General features: G+C 53.2%; 1 protein-coding gene across 1 annotated transcript; it reads left to right on the top strand.

Moving 5' to 3' along the window:
- The first annotated feature begins 11338 nt into the window (after nt 1–11338).
- Nucleotides 11339–16709, top strand: LOC102384285 (protein FAM162B-like). The gene is made up of 4 exons (XM_006024442.3): nt 11339–11849; nt 12745–12850; nt 14969–15077; nt 15779–16709. The coding sequence occupies exons 1-4, from the start codon at nt 11678–11680 to the stop codon at nt 15884–15886; spliced, it is 495 nt and encodes a 164-aa protein (XP_006024504.1). The 5' UTR covers nt 11339–11677; the 3' UTR covers nt 15887–16709.
- Nucleotides 16710–19568: the final 2859 nt, after the last annotated feature.

A 19568-nucleotide genomic window follows, 5' to 3' on the forward strand; every position in this document is an offset into this window, starting at 1 on the left:
GTTCAAAAACCCTTCGTCAGGCTCAGGAAGCTGCAGCAGTTGGTGTGTGCTCTTCCTGGATGGAATGAAAAGTCTAATTAGGGCTCTGTACTGACTAGAATAGAAATGCCCGATACCAAGACCCTGCCTATGTTCAGCGTGTGTGAGATCTCCACAGTCAATCAAGTTTGAGCAGCAATTGGTGCAGATGCTCAATTTTTATACACCCAAAATATCTGATTGGATGGGAGAGGTTTCTGTAGGAGAGGATTTTATACATGCACACACCCAAAGGGCTGTGAGCCAGTTGGCATCAAACTTTCCTAAAGCAATCCACCTTTGGGCCAAAGTTCGGCCCCACTCAGTATTGCCACAGCTCAGGGTAGCGGAACAAAAGCACTTAGTAATAAGAGACAGACTTTAGCTTTAATGACAGCGTGGGCTACCGTATGCATACATGCAATCATGTACGTGTGCATGCAATCATGTACGTGTGCATGCAGTCGCGTATGCATACACGTGCACAAGCTGTGAGCTTGCAGAGAAAGCAGACCTCTTCTTACAGATGTGAATCGTCAAAGCCCCACAAGGTAACTTGTATCTTCTACTTTTTAAAAAGTTGGAAATAAAACATGAAAACATGAGACAGGAAGATATTCCCCATCTGTTCGAGGACTGGCATGATTAGGCTTGAGTGGATGGCCCTCTTGTGCACGAATCCTGGTCTGCGGCATTTTTCTTTGTTAAATTTAATTCAGTTCCTTGGGAAACAAATGAAGAACTGATAAACAAGACCTGAGCAGCTAGACAGTGATGGATGCTCACAGGTATGGCTTCTCGGTCTTTTGGCTGAGATCAAGGGTGGCGAAGGAAGAAGGGCAGGCTTGCCAAAGGGGGAGGAACAGCTGTGTGGGTGACCAAGGAAGGGTTAGATCCAGCAAGAGGGGCCTTTGGGAGAAAAATGATGAGTGTTGGGGAAGGTCAGGGATTAGGACTGGAGGTTTTCACAAGCTAAATGACTTAAAGGAGTCTGCTATAGTCCCCCAGTCAGGCGGAAGTGCAACAACCAAACACATCGAAATACCCTGCAGAAGGGCCAGCACGGCTGTGCTACCCGCTGCGATGGAGAGAGGGGCTTAGCACGCGGGGAAGGAGACATACAGATGCCTCCACGTGTGACGATCTTGGCTACACAATGTACAGCAATGAGCAATTGCTTTTGGGCTTTACCTCCAGCGTGCGCCTTTGGCCTTTTGGCTCGGGGGCATCTGAGCTCCCAAACCTCCAGGCAAGAGGCTTGCATGTAGGATGCCTGCCATGGGTTTGGGAGTATCTGGAGCCCCGAACCGGAGAGACGGGGAGGAAGGAGACTTGCCGGTGGTGGCATCACACAGGCATGAACAATTGAGTTCTGCTCAGTTGAAATCTGGAATTTAATTCAGAACTGATTCAGCCCCAGTAAATAAATAGCAGGTTTTGGACCCGACCCAGGACTGCCTTGCAGAAGAGTTACATGGGAAATGCAACCGCTCCTCTCTTCGCTTTCGGATGTGGGATTTTACCAGCCCCTGTGAAAGCAAGGGGTGGTCGGCCACCTTGGTGTGCGGTCCCCGCATGGTTCGCACATGGGAAGGCAAAGTGCCTCTTGCTGCCATTTCTGCCCCCGGGGAAGAGAGGTGTCTCCACCCCACATTTCCAGTGCTTCTATAATTTCACCCTGTTTCCATTGCAACTCAAGTTAATATTGATTTGGGGTTTTTTTGACACAGCCATTTGCACTTTGGGCCGGGAGCGACGTTGCTTGTGAAATCTGGTCCCTGCTAGGTGTGTGGCAGCACTGGGGTAGGCAGTCCCTCTTCTGTCTCCTTAGCCTGAGACTCATTAGTCTGTGTTTATCAGCTCTTGCCAGAGACCTGGTGAATAATGAGCCGTGGTCCAGGTAATGAAATGGTCTCCCTCTTGCATCTGATTGCATCGCTCCTTGTTATTTCCTGCAGCTCGCAATTTAACTTCCCGTGGAAGCTTGTTTTGCAAACACTAACGACGGTGCAGCGACAGAGGGATGCTGGGCTCTTCCACCATGCCTGGGAAGGATGGCAACCCACAAGGCCTGTTAGCCGGCGGGGGCACAGGGACATCCTCCCAGCCACCTGCTCCAAGGACAGGGTTGGAGGGGAAGGTTGGGTATCCCCCCCAGGCAGCTTCCCGCCAACGGGCATGGCTACCTGAGCTAGCTCTTCTGCCATGCAGTGTTTTAAACCTCATTAGACTTAGGGCACCCCTCATGAGACTCAAGGCAGCCCTTTATTAGCAAATGACAGCCCTGAGCCTTGAGTTGTGTTTTGACAATGGAAAAATACCAGTAATAGAGCCGTCCTTCTGTTGCAAAGCACTCAGAAAGCCCAGAACAGGGCAGAGGGTTTTTGGCACTCCTGTTGGAAATCTTGGGGGTTATCTTGTGACTTATGTGAAGGCCTTTGCACCTAATAGGAGGGGCACCCTTAAAAGGATCTCGCGGCACCCTGGTTGAGAATTATTGTTGTAGGTTTGGGGGCCAACGGTGGCAGGTGGATGTAAAATGGGTGCAGGTGTCCACTGAAGTCTGGTGCCTCGCACCGAGCTAGTATCTGAGCAGCGCTGTAGGGAATGGAAAGACCATTTCCCCCTGTCCCACACTTGGAGCAGGTGTCCCATGTGTCCCATGGCTGGTGCATTCGCCGGATGGTTTCTTTCAACCACCTGATGGCCCGTTGAGAGAGCACCCATGAAAGGCATCTCGCTGCCGGGTGGACTTGTCTGGCTCCGAAGAAATCCTTACAGAGGAGCCCCAGAAGAGGCATCTGGTCCCAGACTGTGTGCGGCTTAATTATCGATGGAGTTCGTTGGGGATCTTGAGACAAAACCAGTCCTGGCACAACTCCACTGATTTCAGCGAGGGATTTGTTCGGAGCCTTTTGTTGTATTGATTACATGCATATTCAAACACTCATTAAAAAGTGAGGTGGTGACCCAGTTACACGGGGTCTCTCATAATGATCTCTCCAGGGGGTACATTGTATTGGGCTGGTCGATAACGTACGGCTGCTTTGTAGGTGCCTAAAAGCCTTGCGTCATGCGTATATTAAAAGAAGCGCCGCCCGTCTGTGTAGAAACCTGAATTTCTAGGCAGGATAGTTCAATCTTTTTTTTTTTTAAATTAGGCTGCTTTCCCCCCAAACAATTGAGTAATGGACTGACAAATTTCCAAACACATCTGGTTGTGAAAACCACGCAGTCTTTCTAAGGGGAAAATGCCATTAAGCGATGAGCAGGTCTGTCCTGTCATCGCGTTGCTCAGACTCTGTTGGGGAAACAGGTGTAAAAAAGCCTGAAATGAAATTGTTTTTCCAGTCTGTGAGTTGAAGATTTAATTTGCTCAAGCTCTGTGCTGCATCGGTAGCTTTGTTTTACCCTTCAGGGTCTTGCACGTTTATGCAACGTGTTTGAGACCGTCCACTCCCTGCTCTCCCAGTAATCAGTTCTTGTCTGCGGATCCCAGCAAAACCAGTCAATGCGTTAATTGCTTTGGGTTGTAAAACCTGCAACGTGATTGCTCAGATCTGAATTCTTTGCTGGATTTCCGTACGTCTGGGATCTTTACTGCTTGCATATGGCTGTCTCCACACAAATGAGGCACGCTGCAGGTAATCGCGGGGCATTTCACCCCATCAGTATGCTGCGGGAGTGCCACGCCAAACACATGCTGGCTGGTTCTGTAATTGCCGCGCTGCAGAGCCCGTGTTGCATTTCAGTCCTATTGCCTAGTGCCCATGAACTCGGGGGGGGGGAAGGTCACATCCTGCAGGTAAGCAGGGAGAGAGAGTAACTAAAGGAGCCTTGGGGATTTTTGTCCTCAGTGGCCCCAGCTGTTAGAGTACAGGCTTTCTGGAGCAAGGGCTTGTAGACAATCCTTCTCCCTCCCAGGCTTGGTGTTTGCATGCAGAGGTCAGATCCAAATGCAACAGGAGTCAAAGAAATGTGTCCCTGTGTTTCAAAAATTCATACCCAAATTGCTGTATTTTGGCCGAATACCTGAAGTCTTGCTGAATAAAGTGCAGTGGTGGTATAAATCCATGGCTTAACCATGGGTGGAGAACTCCTGGGCACTGAATATTGCGAATCGTAGCTTAGCGCTCCATGAAACAGAGGTAATTGGAGCTTTTCCTCTGACTTAGATTTGCTCTTGTGCACAGTGCTAATGGGACGTAATAAAAGAGTCGTCCCTCATTGTGTGCGCACGCCTTACGCACCAAGCAGCTTCATTAAAGCTAAGGGATGACTCAGGTAAGGAAGGACTGCTCGATCGGGCCCTTGGCATTACTCCATTGCTGCATATGCTGCAGGGAGCGACACACAGCCGTTAATTGTGGGTGAACTCACTGAACGTGTCTCACGATAGCAGAAGGTGCAATCTCATTAGATGAAGTTCGTTTGCAGCCCGCCACATCAGGCACTTCTGCCCAGGCTGGGTGTAATCTGGTTTCATTGAGCATATACGGTCATCCAGGCACCTAGCTTAACCCTGGTCCTGTTCAAATACAGTGCGCTGGCCCAGGAAGCACATGGCACTAATATCGGTTTGACCAGAGGAAATGGGCTCTGAAATAGCCGTCGTCTGCATTTCAGGCTTTTGCTGCCAGCCTTCATACCAAAGCCCATCTGACTGGGGAGGATGCATTGCTTAGCACTTGCTCTGCAGCAGAAGTAGCTCCAGCTGCTCCTCGACTGGACGAGGTTGTCCTCACCAGTAAAATGCCTCCCTGCAGAGGCTGGTGGGAATCAGGATGGGACTCTGAGGTCAGTGCATTTTCCCCACGTCTTCAGGATGTTTTGAATTGCAGTGGCACATGGCAGCTACAAAACACTGCGGGGAAGGGGCAAACATCAGTGGAAAAGCAAGAGGCAAGGATTGCTACAGGCAGTAACTTTTATTGAACCGACTGCATGGTTGGGGTAGACTTGGACAAGCTTTAGGGTATCACAGCACCTTTCTTCAGGTCTCCAAAGCAAGACATTTAACTCTCAAGCTGCTTAAAAGAATTTGGCCATCAAAATTGTGGCAAAATCGGTGTTTGAAATCACTCCATAAATAAAAAAGAGGCTGTTCCCTCCCTGAAATTTCCCTCTGGTATTTTAGCAACTGTATTGTTCTTCTCGGCGGTGTCTGACACTAGTGGGTCTACCTTTGACTATGCAGAAGAAAGCTTGCAATTAATACCTCCAGGCTGGGGGCTATTTAGGAAGCTCTGTATGGACCCCCAGAGTCTAGTTTTACTCTGAGACCCTGCATTTGTTTGCCAGATCACAGCCAGTGATCTTTGAACTTGACTTGCGGGTGGCACCAAGTAGCCAATGAGCTATCGGTGTCTCATAGATTTGCAGTTGTGGGTCGTTAGGGTGGATAGCTTCCAAGCAGCTTGGAGGTCATGAAGTGCCTAGATGCCTGGCCAGAGATCTCAGCTGAGCGGAGTGAGAGGCCCGGGTCTTAGGTGACCATCGAAGGGGAGATGGAGACAGAGCAGGTTGTGTCCGTCTCTGAGGTTGGTTTTGCACAGCAGGGTCTTTCAGAGGATGCCTTGCTGGTTTTCAACATGCTGCATTGTCACGCAATCACTGCCCTCCCCTTTGTCGTCCTTGCTTTTTGGTGGGAAAGAGAGCACCATCCGGGGAGCGCGCTGGCTCCAGACTTTCCCTGTGGGTCACTGCTATTTTAAAATAGATCCTGTAAGAAGGACACTAAGTGGAGACCGCGATTTAACTGCTTCTCTGGAAATGCAGAGACAGCCGGAGGCTTGCAGGGCAGGTCAGATGGTTAGAGATGCACTGTTTGGCTTCACTGTGTGTCTACATGTGCACTTTAATGTGCATTAGCCTACTTTAATGTGCATTAATGTGTCATTAAAAAAACATGTTATTTAGTACATGCACATTAAAATAGGCTAATGCACATTAAGCATCACTTAAAAACCGTGCTCCTTAGTTAATGAGCATTAAGACAGACTAATGCGCATTTTCCTAGTACCTCACGATGGAGGTACTAGATTTAATGCACATTAGCTTAAGTGCTTTAATGCACGTGTAGACGCACCCTTAGAGAGCAGCAACCTCCTCGGAGGTGGTTAAGCCCCGGGTAGACAAAGCCTCGGCTGGGCTGATGTAGTTGGGGCTGGTCCTGAGCAGGGGTTTGGACTAGATGACTCCCGAGGTCCCTTCCAACCCTCATTTTCTGTTCGATGATCTCTAGCGCCATATCTGCAAAGGAGCTCACAATACTGTGAGCCACAAGCCCATCCAGGGCTGTTTATTAACCTCTGCTAAGAAGCTAGGTTACAGCCCTGGCCTGCATTTAATTAGACTGAGGCTGAGAGAGCTCATTTTAAGACACTCTCAACTTTCTCGCTGTCAGCACAACTCTCCTATGCAACAGCTTTAATTGCAATGGGTAGGAAAGCCGGGAAGCAAAGACATTAGCTTCTGCGCGCTCTGCACACGTCAGCAGCTTGCTTTGCTAACAGCTTGTCAGTTGTGCTTGCGGCCTCAACTCAGCAAGAATTTATTTTAAAAGCAGGTGGACAGGACAGAGTTAGAAACTGGGGAAAGGATCTAATTAGTACCCTTAGTAGGAGCTAATTAGCAGGAACGACAACTCCTCCAAATCAGTTTGATGCTGAGGCCTATAATGATTTGATATCAAATTCTTTTCCAGTAGAGAGAGTAGCAATAATCTGGTGTGGTTTAAGTGCTGTTTGTTGCCAGATAGAAACGTGTTCTCCCGAGGCCCCTTTTTCCTGAAGCAACAAATGCAAGAAATGTAATGGGAGGAGCACGGCTGGCCGAGGCGAAGTGACTGCGTCCAGCAACAGGCTGGTCCTGACGAAGGGGACGGAGCAGGGGACGGCAGCCCTTACCCTGCCATAGGTCGGGGGGCTTCGTGCCCACCCGGGGCGCGTGTGCACACTGGGGTGTGCGCCAGAGGCACCGGTGTCCAACAGCACGGTGAAGGTGTGCGTGCATCCTAATTCTCCATCCCCCCTGTGCCCCTGCGCTGCCTGGGGCACAACATCCATATGAATGCGTATCATTAACTCCAGGGCATGGAAAGGAGAGAAATGCCGAGCAGCTGAACGTGCTTCTCAAATACCACCATTTACTTCCATGTCATAAGCAAACACACCCGCTCCTTTATAACCCCCCAGCATCCTGGTCTGGCCTTGTTTTGGCTACCTGCGCTAATCAGCTGCCCGCCCGTCGGGAGGGTTAGCGAGCTCCCAGTCGCTCGGAGCGCTTGCAAATTTTAGTTTGCAAAGCAGTTGTTTTCCTGATTGCCGCAACCGGCAAAGAGTTTGGGTCCAGGATGCTGGTGCTAGGGCTGGGGCTTGGCTCGCCGTCCACCACCACGCAGGACCTTCCAGAGAGAATTAAGTTGTACTTGAATATGAAACAGGGGATGCACATCCTGGAAGGGGCAGGCAGGGAAGAAAGGCATCGCGGCTTCTGCCTGATGCTTGCCGGTCAATCACTGCGCGAGTCCAAGCAGTGTCGCCCGTCGTCCAGGCCCTGCAGAACAGCCGTGCTCCCTGTGTCTCGCTCAGGGCCAGGGTGCTTTGCTATTTGAGTTCGGTGGGATTAGGATTGGGATTGGGATACAGCTCAGCCGTGCCAACATGTTCTGCGTGCACCCACAGACATTAGCTCTCTTGGACTCCGCTGCCGCAGACACGCTGCCCTAGCTTTTCAAGCCAAGGGACGGTGGTTTCCCAGTGGCAGATGCTGGAAGCAAATTTCCAAGCAACTTTAATATAGGCTCAATGGGTGTGATATGGTTTTAAAGGGGAAGGCGTGTTCTTGGGGAAGATGCATGCATATTTTCCTTGCAAACAGTCAGGGCCTGATGCAGATGATTCAGAGCTGTGAGGGCAGCTTCCCCAGCAAATGTTCACACCCATAGGCTGAGCATGAACGGGTGGGTTGATGGTTCAGAGCAAAGTGCGTATAAAAGCCTTGCTGCCTTCTGAGCTGGATCGTGCGTGTGAGGCTGTTGCTGCTCTTCCCGGTCCAGGGAGATTTTCCCCTGCTGTGCTGCAGAGAAGGGTCAATACCTGGCTGCTCACCTGCGGCACAGCCTGGCCGGCGCAAGGAGCACCCCGAGCCGACTGGGGAAGGGGGTCTGGGATGCGATGTGAGGGTGGGGAGTTGTCGCCACCCTCACAAACCCCTGCCCGATCGCCAGGCCTCTCTTATCTGTGCCGAGCTGGTGGCCGGCTTCCCACCGGCGAGAGCTCGGGGAGGGCGGCAGGGCGCACAGCTGGGAGCACCCAGATAGGGAGACGAGGAGGGGCAGGGAGGAGACTTGCCGATGACCGTGCCCCGCAGCAAACACATGCTGGAGAGATGAGCTCTTTGAGCTCCCAGGAGTTTTCTGCAAGAGAAACCAGGGCTGCACCTGGATTTAAATGCAGCTGGAGGGTAGGGGAAGCGAGCCGGCGGGGGAGACGGGAGAGGATGCTGCTGGGGGGCTGGTGCAGGCTGCAGGACATGGGTTTTGCGGCAGCATTGCCTGAGGAAGGACGTTGTGCCCGCGGGGTAAGGCCCTCAGGGCCGGATCCCCGCATGGGCTGAGACGACTGCAAGGGGGAGGCCGGCAGAATAGAGGCGCCTCGGTCTGCAATGAGCCCCGTTCAGCTGCCCCCGACCCGGGAGGGTCCCGCAGTCCGTGGGTCTCCAGCTTGGGACATGAAGGACCCTCTTTCCCAAAACATCTCGGCGTGGGGCTGAAGGAAGCACAGGCGAGGGCAGAGCGAGCGCACAGAGGGATGCAGAGACACTCAGTCTTGTGGGTGTCTCGTTTGCATGCTCAGGGCCCTGCCGATAGCCGGGCCGCGCTGGGCTGGCAGGGACCCAGGGGGTGACTGGCCTTCCTCTGCATCCTGGATGTCACTCGTCTGCTGAGAGCACCTGGCCACCGCTCGCTAGTCGATCCCCTGCGGCCACAGGGCCTTGCTCGCTCGGTCTCTTCTGCCGGGGCCTGCAACGCTGCCGTCTGCCTATACGGCTGCCCTGGATATTGGGGCGCCCTAATAGACCATTACAGCAGCATCGGTTTGGTAGGACGTCACGGCCCATCGTCTCCAGCCTCCTGTACAGGAGGGCAGGCTAAATGAGTCCCGAAATGTCCCTGAAGCCATGACCTACCTCTAGCCTGGCCCCTTCCCCACCAATCGCGGCCCCTGCGTGGAGCTCCCCAACCACCGCACCAGGTTCCCGCGGTGCCTCTTTCACTCGTCGCCGCGTCTTTCTGAAGCCACGACCTACCTATAAACCTCTAGCCTGGCCCCTTCCCCACCAATCGCGGCCCCTGCGCGGAGCTCCCCAACCACCGCACCAGGTTCCCGCGGTGCCTCCTTCACTCGTCGCCGCGTCTTTGCAGGTCTAGCTTGCAGCGGAGGTTGCAGCTGGAAGCTGGAACTGCCATTTATTTTCTGTGTAGGTTCCTAATCTGGAAATGGATCTAATTTGCTTTGCTGAATTACAAGCAAATTAAGATAAACACATTGTGTTATGTCTGGGTGCATTGTGCGGCTTCCATAGCGGAGGAAAAACAAAGTCGTCATCACCACAAGTTTTTTTGTCCTCGGTATCAATAATCCCATGTTCTCCGAAACATAAAACATCTCTATGAACAGCAGAGGATTTTTCCTCGGGGCCAAGAGATGAATAGCTCAAGTGATTCAGCTTATTCCATCTGCCTCTCATCTTTCATCACCCTGCTCCTTAAAGAGCATCCTTGCCAACATCGCAATCTGCGTCCTATCACCCTCCGCCCGTCCCCCCGCCCCTGCCCAATACAGCTTTGATTGTCTTCGGCAACGTGACGTTTGATAGCATTAAATGGTTCTTAACATTTTCCCTTTGGCAAAAGTCTCTTCCCTTTTGAATGAGGATTTTCTTCCTGGATGTAAATCAGCTTTAGAGCCTCCTAAGTATCAACAGAGTAAATAACCCAATGCTCCAGATAGGAAATGCATTTTGCATTTTCATTTCCTGAGCCGTTAACATCATGCAAAATCCAGGAGGGAAAACATCAAGTCGGGAGAACGATACCGTTTGTGTTGCATTTTGTGTGTATAACTTAATAGTATAACTTAATCCTGTATGATTTAAGAGCCGGTAGGATGGACATCGGCGGGACTTTTCCGGCGTCGTGGAGTTTGATTTCGGAAGAGACCAAACAAATCCTTTCCAGGTTAGAGCCACATCAAACTGACCCTTCCACTTGCTGCCAAATAGTACATAAAGCAATGTTTTAGCAAAATTAATTTTAGTCCTCGCAGGCTTTTCCTGCTTTGCTGACTTCCAATCTTAAAAGTGCTGCTCTGCTCTGAAATGCGATTATCTCAAATGGAAACTCTTCCTCGTGAGACCAGCTGCCCTTCTGCACCCAGCGTCTTTACACTCCGGCTCTTTGACTTTGGCATAAATGAGTATATTATATTTTCGTCCCCTTAGCCCTGCCAAGCCAGCAAGCGAGGATGGAGGCTGCGGGCATCTACCCTCAGATGCAACGAATAGACTTGTTTCCAAGTTGTAATTCATGGGTCAGTCGGCGATCAGGCGAGAGCTGCCTACAGCATTTCCCGGGGAACACTTTTTCAGCTGGAAAATGCAGATTCTTGCAGAACAGTTTGGTTCTGATGCCTGTCCTGAGTCCAGCCAAGGGTCTATCTCACAGACCCCTGTTTGCTGGGTGACTCTTGACATATCCATCTCGCCGGGGATAACGGGAGCCAGGGCCGCAGGGCGCAGACGTGCTAGAGGAGGTCTGAACTTTGGGGTGCATCACGAGATGCAAAGCACATAAATCAGGAGGCAAAAATAACCCGCTGCCTCGTTGCTTCCCTTCAAGAGTGCCCCGGGAAAGCTTCGGCTGGGATAAATCTGCGCTGCAGCCCTGCCTGGTTAATCATTTGCTTCGGTTATTGTACCTGGGCAGCGCTGAGCAGCGTGACTGCCACCCGGGTTCGGTACCAGGAATACATCACGACAGGCTTTCTCCCCCAACCGATGCCAGCAACGCAGAATACCCCTGTGCTTTTAGGGGAAGCTGGTTTAACTCGATTACTTTTTCATGTAACGTGTGGTCAGCTGCGGACGGTTGCGAATGGCTCCTGCAGACTGGCCTGGTTGTGTTTTAACTCCTTTTTTGCAGGGGGAGAAGTTTTTTTTGCTGCTACCTCGATTGCCGCTCTTGGTCGGTGGATTTGATGTGCTGCTTTTCGGGGTATTGCTCGCTTCATGGGGGCTCGGGGCAGACTCAGAGAAACATTGCACCTTTGCAACGCTGGCAGCTCCGTGATGTTGCAGACCCCGACCCGCAGCCCATCTCAGTGGACGCAGGCAATTGCAGTTTGGCCGTTGCCCTCGTTATGCAGAGGTGTGTCTCCGGGCAGACCCGGGGAAGAGACTTAACGAGTCACCGTGACTCAGGAAAGCCGAGGGTGGTGCGAGCACGCGGCCACGAGATGATAAGGTGAAGCAGCACGGCTGTGTAAATACCCTCGGAGGATCACACGCGTTTCCTGCAGGAACATTGGGTCCATGGTGCCTGGTCGCTGAAGCAGGGCAGAGGCTGGCGCGTGGGTGGTACAGCGCTGTGCACACCATGCTGGGAAGGGCTTTGGGCGGCAAGGCTCTCATCGCCGGCCTGCGGAGGACGAGCACGGTCCGGGGCTCTCCGTGCATCAAGGAGGCGCCGAGGGCACCCCAGGCAAGAAGAGCATTTTGTGACATTGCAAAGGATGGGAAGGGCGCTCCCCTCCAGACCGCTGCTCCAGGTGGGTGGGCGCGTTGTCGTCCACGCTTCGCTGTGCGAGGACGGGGAAGAGGGCTGACAAAAAACGACCCCTTTCCCTTCGGCTCCATCCAGGGCAAGACTGAGCTAGCAGGATCAGGGCCTTGCAGCCGAGCAGGGCACGTAGACGGGAGGCCTTGCTGCTCAGAAACAGGAATAACACCAGCAAAGCGGGGAAACTGAGGCAGCAGCTGCGCCGGGTAGGGGAGACCGTCTGTGCCTGGCACATCTGAGCTTGTCCCGGTTCTGCCAGATCAAAGGGTTGCAAATTGCTCTAACGGAGGCTGCCGCCGAGCCAGGGAAAGCAACAGGCAAGGCAACGAGGGGAACGACTTGGGCTGCGTTTGGGCCCCTGAGCCCCGAGCGGGAGCGGAGGGACAGCCCCACCTCGTGCATACCGCGTGGCCGTCCTGGTGGCAGCCTCTCTCCGGGAGCGCAGGCAGAAGTGACCATTATTGCCCGATCTGGCCACAGAAAGCAGTTTACAGCTGTGACCAAACACAAGTGCACAGCTGCAGACAGCTTCAAGAACGGCCGACCGGATGCCAAGCAGACTCCTCGTTGCGTGAGGGCTCAGATGAAGTCGTTTCAGGACAGAGCATTTTCTGTAACATCTGTCTGCGCTGCCTATGCCCCCCCTCCACTTTGGCAGTGGTTTGGCAGACCTGGGGGTGTAGACCCGCTGTGCTGTGCACACAGATGCCACGTGGGGTTAATGTCTCATGCCCGTGGACCTTATTTATTAGCAAGCAGGCTTGCAGATGAGGGTGAGTTTCCTGGAGAATAAGAAATGCCACTCCGAGCTTTCGGGACGATGCTTTCCCCCCTCCTTGCGCTAGCGCAGCTCGGCTCACGGCTCTCTCGTTGCATCCCCCAAGGTCGCAACGCCTTGAGAAACGAACAGCAGCCTACAGGACTCGAGAAAAAGGCACTGATATGGGCAGGGCGGTTTGAGAAAGAGGAGGACATCCCAGAGTTCGTGTCGTAAGTAGGCCTGTTTTCTGGTGACGTTAAAAATCTCCGTACCTGATGTATCCAAAAAAGCTCAGCTTTAAACTTTCCTCTCCCCATCAGCTGCAAAAACGCATCCGAATGGTGCATGCCCTTGTTCGAATGCTCCCACCGGACTGTGTGACAGTGAACGAAATGTGTGGGTACGCCGCCGTTCACCACGTCCAAAAATAATCCAGATCCAGATTTGGAAACTTTAGCTATTTATTTATTTATTTATTTATTGCCAGCTCCGGAGAGTACATTGGATTCGGTTGCTTTTGAAAGGAAGAATTGCAGAAGCTGAAAAGCGTTTTGTGAAACAAAAGTCTTCTGAGTTTGCAAGGCATCGGGCTGCTGACCACTGTCCAGTTTGGGTTTCCCATAGTTAACTGGTTCTTCTGAATTCGCTCTTAAAAAGGTCACAGGAAATTTAACAGAAAATTGGGAGCAAAGTCCTCTGAAGGGTGTTTCCATCATGCAAGTTCACGTGGTTTCATTTCCCTTGTTCAAGCTTAATTCCCCAAGGATCAAGTCACCGTCTTTAGAGACTTTAATACTTCCTGACTTTTAACATGTCAGGGTTAATTAAACACGGGGTCTCTAATGAACGCCTTCCCCGTACAGAAGGCATTAAAGCCAGGACTTGATACAATATCGTGTATTAAGGTGACTTGTGAAGTGCTGGTTGCAGCAAAACGATTACCATGCAAGCGCCCGCAGCTATTTGCAGAGCCGCGCAGGCCTGGCTCGGCCGGGCTGGGGACATTCGGTGCTGTGAGGACATCTCCAAAAAACCTACTCCTTCTGCAACCCCTGCGTCTGGGCTCCTTGAAATGGCCAAAATTAGGAGCTGTCTGTGGGTTTAGCAGGAAAGTGAATGGGAAGAGCTGCCAGTGTGTGAAGGACACCTCAATTAGCAGGGAAGCCCATGGAGGAGAGGTGCCAGGACCAGGGATTTTCCTTGAGGCTTTCCAGCAATTTTAATGAGAGGAAGGGTCCCCAGCAGAGCCTGGGGGGCTGTAGCAAGGAGGCAGGTACCTGGCCCCTCTTAATGGCCCTGCCTGGCATGTTCAAGGGTTTGTCACATCCCCGGGTGCGAAGCAGGGGGGGAGAAGGGGCCCGTGGGCTCACCCCGCAGGAGCTTTGCCCACGAATGCTGCGGGAAGGCCATGTCGGGACCCCACGGTCTGTCCTTGCGTGGGAAACCCTGCCGGCACTCAGTGCAGATGGAAGCCCAGAGCTCGTGCGGGCTGTCTTCCAGCCACACTTGGTTATACACAGGCTATAGGACATTGCCTCTCAATAAGCAGACCATTTAAGAGAAAACAGAAGGATTTGGTACCTGCCCTTGGAAAAGTCCAGGCAGGGCTTGAGCCACCCTCTTGTATTCATGGCATCATAAAATCATAGAAAATATGGGTTGAAGAGAGCTCAGGAGGTCACATCCAGTCCAACCCCTGCTGCAAGCAGGACCAGCCCCAACTGCATCATCCCAGCCAAGGCTTTGTCTACCCAGGTCTTCAAAACCTCCAAGGATGGAGACTGCACCACTTCTCTGGGGGCATGTCTATACGGTGTGCCTAAACTTAATGCTGCATTTGCCTAATGTGCATTAAGGTGATTTAGGTGTGCATCTACACATGCATGTGCTAAGGCGCATTAACATGGTGTGCAGACCGACTTGGAACTCAAGTTAGTCCCAAGTCAATCGACATATACAGTGTTAATGCTTGTCTGCATGTGCGTTAAGGCACTTTAGCTATTCATGCCTAAATTTGAGACCAGGTCTCAAATTTAGGCACAAATAGCCTAAAATTGCCATTTTAAGGTGCATTAAGGGTGTGCACGTGAAGACCTGCACCCTTCATCTGCCTTAAAAATGGCTAATGCACCTAAATCAGCATGTGTAGACACCACACCCTGGGTAACCTGTTCCAGGGTTTTAGTGAGAGAGTCTTTCCTAATATCCAACTTCAACTTTCCTTTCTGCAATGTGAGCCCATTGCTCCTTACTCTGTCATCTGCCCCCACTGAGAACAGTCCAGCTCCCTGCCCCTGCCGAAATCATTGCTCCAGCTCATGCCGTTGCACGACTCTGCTCTGCTGCAGGTCTGAGGCCATCAAAGCATCCCAGGACACAGTGAGGATAAGGGCGTCGTACGTCCTGATGGCACTGATGCTGCTGTTCTGCTTGGCCCTGGCCATCTCTGGCAAACTTGTAAGTGTTCCTCTCCCTTCCTGGGCGAGGCAGTTGATCACACCCAGCACCCGGGGCGGGCACGCTCGTGTCCTCCTCCATGCGCTGCTGAGACGGTTTTGAGCACGCAGGGGTCACGCTGCATTCAGGGACGGCGGCTCCTGACCTCACTTGCTGTGTTGCAAGTTTCTTGTCGCTTGATGCTTAGGGACGCTTGCACGGCCAGGCCTCGCTGCACGGTTTCCCTTTGGATTGACTTGGCCGTAGCCCATCGCGGTGCCGCTAGCACCTGCGGTTTTGTCTCTAGCTCCGTGATGGCCTGTTTCAAAGGGGAAAACCGGTTGACTCCCCTTGACCGGGACTGATTGGGTCAGGCTTGGGTGGGATCCAGTTGGCCCTTTTCTTTTCCTTTGCTGCTTCATTTGGCCCCTTCTCAGCCAGCCCTAGACCCCCCAGGGAACGACCTGAGCAATGGTGGGATGATGGTGCTGGAGCCAGCCAAAACCAGCTTGGCAGGGGCTTTGCTTGGGGGCTCAGCACCGACCCCCCGCCGTCTGCCCTTGGCTGGAGGCTCCAGTGAGGCCCGGGGATGCATTTCCACTCGCGTCTTTCCCCGGGCAATATCCAAAGGGCACCAAGAGGAGCAGAGAGAGGCAGAAGGGGGTGCCCTTGGCCGGGGAAACGCTCTGGCGCAGGTGGCCTTTCACCTTGTGTTTTCCCAGGCTGCCAAAAAGGATGCCACGCTGGTGAGGAAGAACCAGGAGAGGAAGGCCAGGTGGAAGGAGGAAGCAGAGAGAGCCCGGGAGGCGGCGGTGGCCAAGGCCGAGTGACCCAGAGCGGACAGACAGGACCGGGGCACTTCGAGCTCTCAGGAGCTTCGTGGCTGTAACTCTGCCAGGGCGAAGATTTCACTGCTTCCCAACGGCTTGTTTCGGGATCCCAAAACGCGAGTGGCAACACCCGGGATCTCTGTGCCGGCAGCTTCCCTCCGGGCTTTTCGACTGCTCCCTTTGAGAGGCCCAGGAATCAACCCATTCTCTCCTAAGCCAAACATCAGGGGAAGGATGATGTGGCATTAGGGCAGCCTGGTGGGGGGGCGGGGGCGGTCAGATCTTTGCTCTGCCACTGACTCTCTAGGTGGCCACAGTCACGTCACTTAATGATGTGTCAAGCCCCATGTCTGACCTCCAGCCTGCGTGACCATGACCCCACAGGCGGCTGAGCCCAGACCTTCGCCCCAGCTGTCGCGGCACAGAGACTTGACCACCTCCGCCCCTGCTAAAGACCTCCAGGCAGACACCCTGGAAGGACCAGCAGAGACACGGCCGCCGTGGACGGCTTGGCACCCCCACCGCCGTGCGATAACCTTTGTCTCCGGGTACCTGCACTTTATGCACAGAGTCATCACCATGGCAGCGTCGCTCGTCCTGTGGCGCTGTGGCTTTGCTCTCGTTATCATTATTGTTTTTAAATTCCGGTCGTTCTCTCCCAGTTCCCACACGAGCTCCGTCGCCAGCGATGAACTGCCGCTGCATTGTTTTTGCTAAAATTGTATTATTAGTGGGGGTTTATTTATTTTTTTCAAATCCTCATAGTTCATGAATTCATCATCAAACAGCTGCTTGGCTACATCGAAAATAAATGCATCTTCTCACAGCTTCATTTAAAGTGTCGCCCAATTCTCCCTGATGCTGTTTAACAGATGGCAGCAGGTCCTAATGAAATATCGAACGTTACGTTTCGGGAAAGCGATTCAACTTTCGGGCCTGATGACGTGCCCGTTCCCTGCCTGTTGGGCGATGACCTAAAATGCTGGGCATCCTTCCTCGTCTTTTGGGCTTCAAGAGACTTCTTCGTGGCCGGAGGCGGACAGGAGGATGGGAGGCACAAAAATATGTCTAGCTTAGGCATACACGCGCGTGCATTTCCCGTGGCAACTGCCTGGCACGCGAGTGCTTGGCCCTGGGGATTGCACCGGGGATGAGTTTTGCTCCCACTCTGTGTAAGCGTGGGGCTGGCATCAATTAACGCTGCGTGGCGGCAGAGGCTTCCCATTCACTTTAAGGTATCATAGGGCTGGGCCTCCTGTGCGCTTAGTATTGGTAGCCCCCCAAAAACAGCCGCACAACAAGTGTTGCTATCCCCTGTAATGGGGTTAGGCCTTGCAATGCAAAGCAGCTATGGGCTGGGGAAGCTGGGAGCAGGCCAGGCAAGGGCCACGGGGATTTGGTAGCTCCACGTCCTGCAGGGACGCTTCCTAGGGCTGCAGTGGCTTTTCCATTGAGCCCCTCCGTGCTGGGGGACCAGGTCTATGGGGAGGAGGTGAGGGGCTGCAGACGTGGGTGGCAGGGCTGGGAGGTGGGCTGTGCACACGCAGCAGCTTGTCCTGCTCCCGGGGACACACGCGTCTCCATCCCCTCTGCAGGCCTTCAACCCCTGTGATGCTACTCGGGCTCTGGGTGCAACACAGGAATGGAGAGCAATACCCCCAGGTGACAGAAATACCCCCAGGTGAGTGAGCAAAATGAAGCCACTGCTCGTCCCCCCTCGCTGTCTACCCGAGGCACCGCGCAGCCTTGGGACTGAGCTGATAGCAAAGCATCCTGAAGAGACAGGCCTCGCTGTCTGGGGCAGGAAACTCCTGTGTTACACCTGTCAGCGGAAAAGAGAAAAAGCCGTGAGGATTCCCGTCAGGTCCTCAATTATAACAACCCATCAGCTTGGGTTTCCATTATAACAACCATCAGACTGGGTCGCTTGCGGGGACTTGTGAAGTGCAACTACTGCACCAGGTAAATCACCTGCAAGGGCTGTTTACAGGATCATGCATTTGAATAGGTAACGATGGCCAATGCTGGAGGTAAGCGATGGGGGGTGATGTAAAAAGCCACGGGAACAGGAGTGCGGACGGTTTCCCTCGCATGGGCGTCTCGCGGTAGTAACCGCAGATGCCACAAGAGGATGTTGCAGTGCCGGCTTTGCTCAGACACCCTCAGTCAGGAACTTCTGCATCTTCAAAGAGGTTTCATCCTGTGTTTGCAAAGCCCTTTGAAATCCCTTAATGAAACGCCCCTCATTACTGCAGTATCCTGTACATATAACAAGCTGGCCTGTACCACCCTCGGGTTTTCTCTCCGTTGCTAATATGACCCTTTCCAGGGGTAGAGTCGTCACTGCGGTGTTATCCGGTGGTCGACACTTCACCGCCTGTGTCACCAGCCCGCTCGGGGGGCCGCAGGAGGAGCGCGGCCTTGCAGCTGGAGCAGATGCAGTGGAGCCGAGAGGTTCTGGTTGCACGCCGGCATCCTGCGAGACGCTGAGTGCATCCCTTCGTCTCTCTGTCTGAGGTTTCCCCTTGGCACAAGAAGAAAAATCTTTCCCTGCTTTTTGCATGGGCTTTTTGCAGCTTAGCATGCTCCTTTGCCTGCAGGGAGAGGCACTGCAAATAGGCAGCCTTTAATAACAAGCATGGGAGAGGCTTTTCCAAAGGGCCTGGCATGGCTCTAATGCCGTGCTCGCTGAAGCCAGTGGTTGGAGTCTCCCTAGCATCGGCAAGAGCAGATTTAGGACAATCCCAGAGTATCTGACAATCCCCCTCGGCCCCCAGCTGCCAGGGGCTTACTGTCCAAGTGGGGCTCGCTTGTCCGGGAGCTTGCTGTGCCCCTCGCAGCGGCAGGTGTGCTGAGCTAGACCTGCACCTGGAAGTGTGCAGCTCAGGGCTGGGAGCATGGGGGACATTCGGGCATGCCTACGCCGTGCTGTCCTCATGGACGAGGCCAAGCTCAGGGGCTGTGCATCACCACCTGCGATGCACAGCCTGATCTCCCCTGTTTTTGGGCACCTCCTGGCACCTATGCTAGCGACGTGTCGATACCCCCGCCTTTCCGTCTGACCCTCTGCACGCAGGTTTTCCCCAGATCCTAGATCTTTCCTCAGGATCCAAGATGAGCTGTGCAATCTCATGCCTCAAATCATCCCCAGTCCCCTCCACGGTCAGCTGTACAGATGTGCAGCCCGCCAGGAGTTGCCTTGCACATCTGGGCTGAATCAGGCTGGCTTCTACTCCCAGCCATGGGGTCTGGTTATGACTCTGCTGGCAAAGCTGACAGCGCTTTTGCACAGGTCGGTGCCTACCTGTTGTGATTGCCTCTCACCTGCCCGGCTCCTCAACGTGATTTGGGGGTGCGGGACGGCACCCACATCTGAACCTTTGAGCCATGCATGCTTTGACAATCAAGCCTTTTAATCAGCAGGGAATGCAAGCAGGAAGCAAACGGCCGATGGCCATCGCTACAGCGCATCGCTATGCGCATGGATCTCAGCTTAGTGCGACAACGCTGCATCCCTCTCAGTTGCACAAGGGGAGCCCACCTGGAGGTTCCTAAATACCTTTCTCCGGTCCTTATTCCCCAATTCTGCTTCCACCCTCCAGGTGGAAAAACAGCCTCAATACCTTTGTAAGTAAACAGGTTCCTCAATACCTTTGTAAGTCTAGGCCTAGCTCAGCCCTTG

Source organism: Alligator sinensis, unplaced genomic scaffold (assembly GCF_000455745.1).
Source record: "Alligator sinensis unplaced genomic scaffold, ASM45574v1 scaffold1059_1, whole genome shotgun sequence".
NCBI classification, from domain to species: domain Eukaryota; kingdom Metazoa; phylum Chordata; order Crocodylia; family Alligatoridae; genus Alligator; species Alligator sinensis.